This window comes from Cinclus cinclus, chromosome 6 (genome assembly GCF_963662255.1).
Source record: "Cinclus cinclus chromosome 6, bCinCin1.1, whole genome shotgun sequence".
NCBI classification, from domain to species: domain Eukaryota; kingdom Metazoa; phylum Chordata; class Aves; order Passeriformes; family Cinclidae; genus Cinclus; species Cinclus cinclus.
The window spans coordinates 54,924,583-54,933,687 of record NC_085051.1 but is presented as its reverse complement, the minus strand read 5'-3'; the positions used below and the strand labels follow the sequence as shown (position 1 = coordinate 54,933,687).

Genomic DNA, 9,105 nt, shown 5'->3' with positions numbered 1-9,105 from the left:
GTGGGAGACGTGGTGGGGAAGGAGAGGCAGGTCTGTAGGTGGGGAAGCAGGAAAGCAAGGGGAGCGGGGCGGACAAGAGGATTTTGGAGAGCGGCTAGCCAGCTGGCACACACATAGCAGCTGCTGCTGTGTCAGCCTAGGAGAGTAGCTGCAGCTGCACGCTGGCCATGAATAGCAGAGGAGCAGCGTGCCGGCTGGCTGCTGGAGGGACGGGGGCAGCGGGGCGCTGAAAAGGCAGGGGGAGACTCTCTGAAAGCTTTTCTGTGAAGGGGAACTTGACAACCCTTTGATTTCTGAGCTGTTTGTTCTCCAATTGTCCACTCCGGTGGATAATCAGTACGAAAAGAGTTAAATGGGGAGAGCGGGGGGAGGGAGAGAAACAGTACGAAAACTTGGGTCCTAAATGCAGATCTGGGCTTTGATACTGTATCCATAGCATGCAGTTGCCTGCGTGTGTAGCTTTCGTAGTTGTCAGCGGGGATCAAAATCACAGGGTACTTAAACTAAAGGAGAAATCTCCGCGCAGTTACCCTCATATTTGCTTGAGCCACCACTGGAGGAGGACATGATCCACCACTTGGCCATCTGCTCTGTGTGCCGCACATGTCACTCTACAAGCCTTCCTGTGTGAGCTCCGACGGGGCTGTGGGTTCACACACCCTTTGTGCTTCCACATGAGCATGTACTCTTCCACAGCCATATGTGGCTCTACACATCGGTGGCTGCGTGCACCCCACACGCACTCCTGCGGGGCCGCGGGCATCCCCAGCATCACTGTTCGTCTGGAACCACGGGTGCATCCACCCCAAGCATTCCTTCACAGCTGTGGCTACACATACCGTGCATGTTCTTCTACTATCATGGATGATCCCATGCTCTGTTCTCCATGGCTACACCTGCACATACCAGGCACCTACATGACTGCAGGCACAGCCAACCAGTGCCGTCGCCCGTGACTGAATGCACCCTGTTCCTCCACAGCTGTAGGCGATCCCCCTGAGCACTACCCCACAGCTGGAGATAATCTTCGCTTGACTACTGCTTTAGAGCGGGATCCCACCCAGAGCACTCCCGCATAGCTGCAGGTGATTCCCCCCCAGCACTCCTGCACAGTAGTGCAAATTCCAGCATTATTGGAGCTCTCCCATCCCAAGCATTCTCTGGTTGTACGTGCCCTTCCACGCCTGTGTGCACACTCCCTGGACAGTTTCACAAGACTGTGGGCGTACACATCGCCTGCTCCCTCACAAGCAGAGGTGCACCCACCCTACGCCCTCCTCCTTCGCGGCCGCCCGCATCCCGTAGCTATTCCTCCAACACCGTGCGGTGGGTATCCACCCCGCACCCACCGATACGCGGGTGCACGTCCCCCACGCGCACTCGTCCGCGGGTGTCCCGCATCTCTCATCCCCCTGCACCACCTGGCGCTGACGAACCCCACTGCGGCCAGGGCAGGGCGGAGCAAGAGCCGCCCGCCGCCCTTTAAGAGCCGCGGCGGGAGCGGCGCTGGCCCCACCCGCCGGCCGCGGGGCCGGGCCGTCCCCCTCATTAATATGAAGGCGGCGGCCGCGGCGGCGAATGGGTAATGAAGCTGTCACTCCGGCACCTACTTGTTGGGTGTCCGCGGAGCCGAGGCGCACAGAGGGCGAGCGGAGCCTGCGGGAGGGGAGCGGCGGCGGAGCGCTCCGGGCGGCCCCGCCGGCAGCCCATGCCCTGCGCCCCCCGGCGCGCTGCGGGCGGCTCCCCCGCCGCCCATGCCGCGAGCGGCCGCCGGTCCGTGGCCGGTGGGCTCGGCGGGCTCCTCTGAGGCGGCGGCGCGGAGCAGCAGCGGGAGCAGGAGGCATGCGGGGTGCCGGCCGGCCGAGCCGGGCCCCCCGCGCCGCCGCGCTCGGCCTGGCGCTGCTCCTCGCCTCCTGCGTGCAGGTAGGGACGGGGCGCGGGGGGCTGCGCTCCGGCCGCGGGGCGTCGCGGCTGCCTTCTCCCTTTGCACCTTGCTCGTTTCTTATTTATGTGTAACGTCTATAATGCTATGTGGGTATGCGTATGTGTAAGTAAACGTACGTATATTGCCGCGGTGGGGTTTAGCCTGCAGCCAGTGAAAGTTGTGGGGAGCCGGGGACCCGCAGCGCCGCGCTGCCACCGCTGCCCCCCGGCCGCGGTAGTAACGAGGCTGTCTCCCCTTCGGCTTTTATTTTTAGGTGTCCCGGTCTACGGGCTATTTCGAGCTGCAGCTTAACTCGGTGCGGAATGTAAACGGCGAGTTGTTCAATGGGGAATGCTGCGATGGCAAGAAAAGCCCCGAGAACCTGGACTGCTCCCGGGACGAGTGCGACACTTACGTGAAAGTCTGCCTCAAGGAATATCAGGCCAAGATCACCCCGGTCGGACCCTGCAACTACGGATCCGGATCTACGCCGGTTCTCGGTGGAAATATTTTCTATTTGAACAGCAACAAATACTCCCACCAAGGCAGAACCCCCGAGACGGGCAGGATTGTTATTCCCTTCCAGTTCGCGTGGCCGGTAGGTTTTAAATCGCTCTCTCGTTATCACCCCACTTTTTTTTTTATTTTTTTTTTTTTTGGGGGGGGGGGGGGGGGCGGTGTTGCTCCCGCTCCCCCGTTATTGAGCGGGGCCAGCTGCCGGGGCGCTGCCTTGGGCGCGGCCGCCGCTTCCCGGGGCTGCGGGGCACGGCCGGCGGCGCGGGGAGCGGGGGCGGCTGCGCGGCACGGGCCACCGCGAGCGGTGGGTGCTGCTGCCGGGAGCTCCTGGGAACGGCTGCGGGAGGAGCAGCGGCCGGGCCTCGAGAGGCCGGAGGCAGGAAAATCACAATAACGGGGAGAACCAACCCCCCCCCCTCCTCGTCCCCCCCCGCGCAGCGGAGCCCGACGGCGCGGCCGCGGCTCGGCGCGGTGCGGGGCTGTCCCCGGCAGGGGGCGCTGGCGGCGGGCGCGGCGCGCGGGCCAGGGTGGGGGGGGTGTCCCCACACCTGCGGGGGGCGGGGCCTCCGCACCTGGGCCGGCCCCGCCCCGCCCGCCCTGAGGCCGGCGCTGTCCCCTCCGGGCTCTGTCCGTCTGTCCGGGACCCCGCGGCCGCCCCCGCTGCGCCCTGCCCTCAGCTCCGCGGCTCGGGGGCTTCAGGGCTTCGTCCCCGCAGTACCCTGGTACCTCGGCCCCGTCACTTGGTGCGCCGCACGCGGGATGCTGTGGGTTGGAAGGGACCTTGGTGACCATCTCGTTCCAACCCCGCTACCGTGCGCGGGGACACCTTCTGCTAGCCCAGGATGCCCAAAGCCCCGTCCAGCCAGGCTTTGAACGCTTCCAGGGATGGGACATCAGCGGGGGCTGCAGGCCAGTGCTAGTCCTTGTCCTTGGAGACTGGAAGCGTTCTTCTGCTTTTGGGGGTGCTGGGTGCGCAGAGTGAGCGGCGGGAGGGAGGCAGGGAAGGCTGGGCTCCCTGCCCGGCTGCAGGCAGGTAGGATCCTGCCGGGAGTTTCACAGCTGTTGCCCTCAGCCCTTCCAAGTGGGCCACGGGGTGGAAGCTGGCAAGTTGCGAGGTGCTGAGGAATGGGGATGGTGCAGGGCCCCGGCTCGGTGGGGAGATGGGTATCGGAAGCCTCGGTTCCTGCGGATTGCGTTTAGCACTTGGTGACTAAGACGTGAAATGGCCCTTTCTGACCCTCTCTGACATCTTGGCTACTTGGAGAATACCTGCTAGGTATGGTTAGGGACAAAAATGCTTCATTAGTATATCAAGCTGAAAGAAGCCTGTCTATATAAATCGCTTCACTTTCTGTCCTGCTTCCAACCTGATGCTCATGCCCCACAAATTAAGGACTGAGTTTCCTGCAGTTGAATGTTTAAAAATGAAAAAGATACAACTGATAAATTTTTCCATGCAGAGGCACTTTAGTTCTGGTTGCCAGGTTGGGGTGTTTTGATGGCCTTTGTTGATTCTGTGCCCTCTTGAACTTGGAAATATTCCTGTTAATGGGTATAGTTGATACCATAAACCCAGGGTATTCAGAACTGTGTTCTTAAGTTATAACATCAAAGAGAAAATTAAGATTCTTTCTCCTCTTTATTGGCCATTTATTGAAGATTTGTTGAAATCATAAACTCTTCAGTAGGAGATTTCAGTAATGTTAGCACCTCAAACTTCTGAATGTTATCTGCATGAGGAAGTAAAGGTAGTTTAATTCATACTTTTATTTTGCCAGTTTCTAGTATTGCTGCTTGAAACGCAAGGCGAGTTTGATAGTTCTGGCACTGCAGGTCCCTAAGCCCAGCCTTCTTTGAATTTTTCTCTGTTGGAATAAGCACATTCTTACCTTGCAGCTGCCGGATATTGTTGTTCTGTGCTCACCCGGTCCCAAGTAATGCCTGTTTGACCTGCCACTTGCAGGTGAATTAATGCAGTGTCTCCAGCCCACACTGCCCTGTCTGCTGCTGTTTCTTGTACTGTTACCTCCATTGCTTTAAGGGAATTGAAATACTCAAGGTATTTCTTTTTTCCACCATTTTTTTCCTGTAGCTGTTGCAAAGTGGGCTGTAATTTATTTGAATAGTGCCACTGCAGTCTTGTGGGTGGTTCGCTGATTTTTGGACAGTTTGCTAAATACTCTTCCAGCCCACCCGGGGTTCTTAAAATAAGCTATGAGTAGTTTTACTTTACAACAGTCTGTGGCTACACCTGTGGAAAGAAGTCCCTCCTGTATATTGTAGTTAAATTTTGAGCTCTGTGTGTTCATCTCTTGATGGAGAGCACGGCATCTTTGTCAGAGCTGTGCATAAGCTGTGTAGACTTTGCAAGGAGAGGCTTAATTTTAGTGCTAGTTTATCATGAGGGGTTGTTGAAGTAGACTGAGTTCCTGGGTTATGATTCAACTCCTTGGGGTAACTTCCAAATTATTATCAAATAATATTCTTTCTGTATTTAAGTTTGCAAATGAAAAACGACAATGACTTCTACTTTTACTGTACAACAGTAGTGAAATTAGTTTCTTTAATATGATGCGAAGGAGCAAGAATGAAGAGCATTGGAAATTGTGTCCTTCACTTATGAAACAAATTTGCTTTGGTGTTGGCAGTGAGCAAAGGACTTATTTTGGTAGCTCTAGCTTGAATTTTTAAGCTCCATACTAATGAAAACCAGCATGAGTCTATGCAGACTTCTTGGTGAACCTCATCTGAATGATAACTCCCTCACTTGGGGACTAATGCAGTAATGTATAAATTGCTGGGGCGGGGTGGTGTGGAGTTTCCTGAAGTCTGTGATACTACAATGTCCCAAGCTAGCAGTAGCTGTAAAGCAAGTAATTTTTTGAAAAGTGATTTGGTTTACTGATTTTCCTTTTTAATTTTATGAGGTAAAATTTCTCAGTTTGGACAACTGTCTCTTCTGTAAAGCTGAAGTACCAGAGTTCAGCAGCTTCCAGTGTTTGAAACAGTGTCAGTTATCCAGCTTATTCCTATTTCCTGTTTTTTTTTTTTTTATATCATTAGTCTGATCTCTGATTTGCAAGAGGGAGCTTGGGATAGTGCCAGAAAGTTCTTAAAATTGCTACCTTGGGATACATCATCCACAGAAATCTGGCAGTGGGAGAGGCTGAGGAACAGCTAGAACAATACAGCTGTCTTCTTCACCCACCTACCTCACTTTTTTATTTTTCTTTGCCTCCTGCTGTAAAACTTGAAGCTTAATGCTTGTTTGAGATTGTTAACAAACAAATGATGCAATTAAAATTTATGTGCAACTTCAAAACAAAGAAAACAGAAGAATTCAAGTAGCTTTGAAATTGACTCTGATCAGTTGCAGTTTAGGCTTGTTAGTCTTGAGCATTTTTTTTCCCTAGCACAAAGCTGTTTGTTCAGACACTGAAGCTTCACAAATACCTGGCACATTAATATTTATCAGTAGCCGTGGCAGAATTTTAGATTTGGGGTTAATTGAAGGTTGCTTCTGAAGATGGTGTTTTAAAGTTAGTCGTTCTGCAGGATGGCTTATGTGGAACCATTTCTTGTACTGCTTTGCAAGATGGCATGAAATGGAGTTGTGTGTGGTTTTTCCCTCCACCCTGTTCTTTCCCTCAGGGAATTCAGCGTTTTTTCTGTACCATAAATATTGGTATGGCATCCATTACTTCAGTTAATTAGTCATATAGAGGAATTGTTCTGACTAGTTGTGAATGTTGAAATCATGTATTACAGTATGCATCACTAGCTCCTCTCAGCCTCTGTTTTTGAGATCCTGCTGTGACTGACAGTGCACCCATGGGTACTGTATACTCTAAACTCCCCAGGTGAATTTCAGCGTTCAGGGTCTTGGGGATAAGTAGCAGAAACAAGCATTTTTACCTCTCCTTTTTCTTGGTGCTTAGCTAGGACTCTGTGACCAATCTAGGTGGTAGAGGTTAAGGCAGCCCTTGCAGTTTGCTTGCACAGAGGGTGCCTTTCCCACTAGGATTTGACAACAGACTGATGTATTTATTTATTTTTTTTTTGGGGGGGGGGGCACATAGAGTCTGATTGTGGCATCTCTCTCTTACCTTTTGAAGTAATGTTAACTCTCAGGTAGATAAAAAATGTCTATAATTTTAATGTCTGGGCTGTGTGAGTTTCATCTGTATGCAGTCCATGTGTGGGTCTCATCCAGATGCCCAGAGGGGTTCAGTCTTGGTCTAAAACATAAACAGGCATGTGAACCATCAAATATGTAAAGCTGTTGAGAGGATAGCTTGGGCTGCAGCAGTTAATGTTAAATTTCTTAGAAAGCAACCTGTCCCCTCCCCTGCCAAAACCTGAGCAGGAATACTTGACCCTGCAGCTTTTATTACTTAATGGGTATACAGTGTTCTGCCTGGCACTTTCACATGTTGTCTGGTGAGCTGTGGGATTCTGCACCAAGCTCTCCCTGTCTCTTTAGTTTGAAAGTTGAAGGTGGTTAGAGCCCTGGAAGACATCTAACTCAGTATCTGGGATCCTTGGTGCCTCTAGGGAACTAGATAGCCTGGCTGTAGGAAATGCTCTTGTCTATTTTTGTTTGGCTGGTAGATCCACAGTTGGTCTACCTCCTGTCTCCACACAGGCATCACTACTCTCTGATCAGGATCTTGAGGCTTTGTAATGAAAATATCCTGGATTAGATTACTCTGTGCTCCCTGATAGAGTAAACATGCATCCTGTCATCTTGGATGACAACCCGTTGGGACAGTTATGCTTAAATTAGGCAGGTTAAAGTTAGGCCATTTAGCACTGGAAAAGGAACCTGTGCATGGCTGTACCAGAGGAACAGTAGGTATTTTTTTTCTATGAAAAAGATCACAATTGGACAAATGAAACATAAGGAGAGACACACAGCAAGCTTTACCTGTAATTAGCTGTTCTTTGCTCCACTGAAACTTCTTCTTAAGGAAAGTTCTTGGAAAAAGCACAGTTCCAAGCAAGACCTGAGGGCAGGGAATAAGAAGTGAGAGCAAGATCTTAAGCCAAAATGTAAAGTTCTCCTGGTAGTGATGAGCTATAATGTACATGTGTTGCACTTTTCCTTGTTAACACAGGTAATCAGCATGGAAAAAATAATCTAGTTAATAGCTATATATTGATGATCTAACATAAATGTTTAATGTCTTTTTTTTACCACTAGCCTTTTTTTCCCCCAGGTGAAAGACTTTGTTGGCTGTACTTAGTGCATGCTTACTGCCTCTGCCTGGTGGGCTTGTCAGCAGACTCTGGGACTCCCGTGGAAGTGCCATGCCAAAATACTTATTTTGTCAAAACACCTGCAGTCCTTGTGCTCATAAAGCCTTCCCCTGCTTGCTGCAAATCATGAGCAAGTACACTGTGAATCAGAAGATACGGTTCCACGTTTCCTCACTTCTGAGGAAGTAGATCATGGAATTTATATGCTTTTACCTGCTCCGTTCTCTATTTGCCTTGAAGCCTTTTTGATCAGAAACAAAAGGTTGAGGAAATGGTTTATTGTAAAAATGATATCCCTTTGGTCTCAAGTGACAAAAATGCAAACAGTAGTTTTCAGGGGTTTTGTGTTGCCTTTTATTTTTTTGTTTTGTTTTTTTTTTTGCTCTTTCTTAAGATAATGGAGCGATGTTTTAGAGAGAGTGACTTCAGCAATGCTGGGAAGTGACAACTCCAGTTGATTTCAATAGCAGCTGCAGGTGTCACCTCTAAAAAAGAACCAAGGCCTTAATGGTGACCACTTCAGAACCACTCTTTGAAAAAGGGATTTATTATTGGCATGCTGTGTGTGCCAGCAACTATTTGCAGCTTGCCCAGAATAGAAAGTCTAAAGACTTAAGTTTCATGTAACTATAGGAAATCTGTCTTCTAATTTTAAGCAGAAGTGCTCTTTGCACTCTTAATCTTTCATGCATTCATGTCACTAAATCTAGAATTTCTTATGTCTTTGAAATAAAAATGCCTCAAAGGACAACATTCTGCTAACTATTTAAACTTTATACCTTGAAGTTCTGAGGGTTTTTTGAATGTCACAGAGATGGTCAGATAGTAAAGAACACTTCTATTTATACTCCTTGAAAGTTTCCTTAAATAAACATGTGCTTATTTATTGGAAACACTGAGGCTGAAGGCAAAATTTGCAGATGAAGTCCCTCACCTCCCAGCCACTGACGCTGTGCTTGTACACCTCTTGTCAGCTTCCTAATCTTTATTCCAGAAGGTGCTCCAGCCAGCCTATCTGTGAAATACTACACTCCTAGCCACAGCTGGTGTGGGCATTAAACCTTTGACTGAAAATGGAATAGGTATTAAAGTAGTCAGGATTACTCTTACAAGAGAGGATGTGAGGTAGAAACTGAGCATGTTTGATTCACTGCAGTGCAGTAGAGGTTTTGTAGCACTATCTCTGGGCTCTTTAAAGATGTTCCAAACGCTGTTTTCTTAATAACAAAGTCTGCATAGGAAAGGTTTGCTGGAGACATGACTGCTTGTAGTTTTAATCTTTGAACAACCAGGTTTATCTTGAACGTAGTTGGGGTGAAATTATAATTGGTTTGTGTTATATCAGACTTGTGATAATTGGCCTAATTAGGCTGTGCTTCCACTGTATTTTAGGTGGCATGAGTGAT

General features: G+C 49.8%; 1 protein-coding gene across 1 annotated transcript in view; it reads left to right on the top strand.

Moving 5' to 3' along the window:
- Positions 1–1,578: 1,578 nt before the first annotated feature.
- The window catches only part of JAG2 (jagged canonical Notch ligand 2), a 67,245-nt gene continuing 59,718 nt past the window's right edge, over positions 1,579–9,105 (top strand). Inside the window, exons 1-2 of the mRNA XM_062494800.1 lie at positions 1,579–1,923; positions 2,199–2,522. Coding sequence (XP_062350784.1) covers positions 1,579–1,923; positions 2,199–2,522 — 669 coding nt within the window. The remainder of the gene's footprint in view (positions 1,924–2,198; positions 2,523–9,105) is intronic.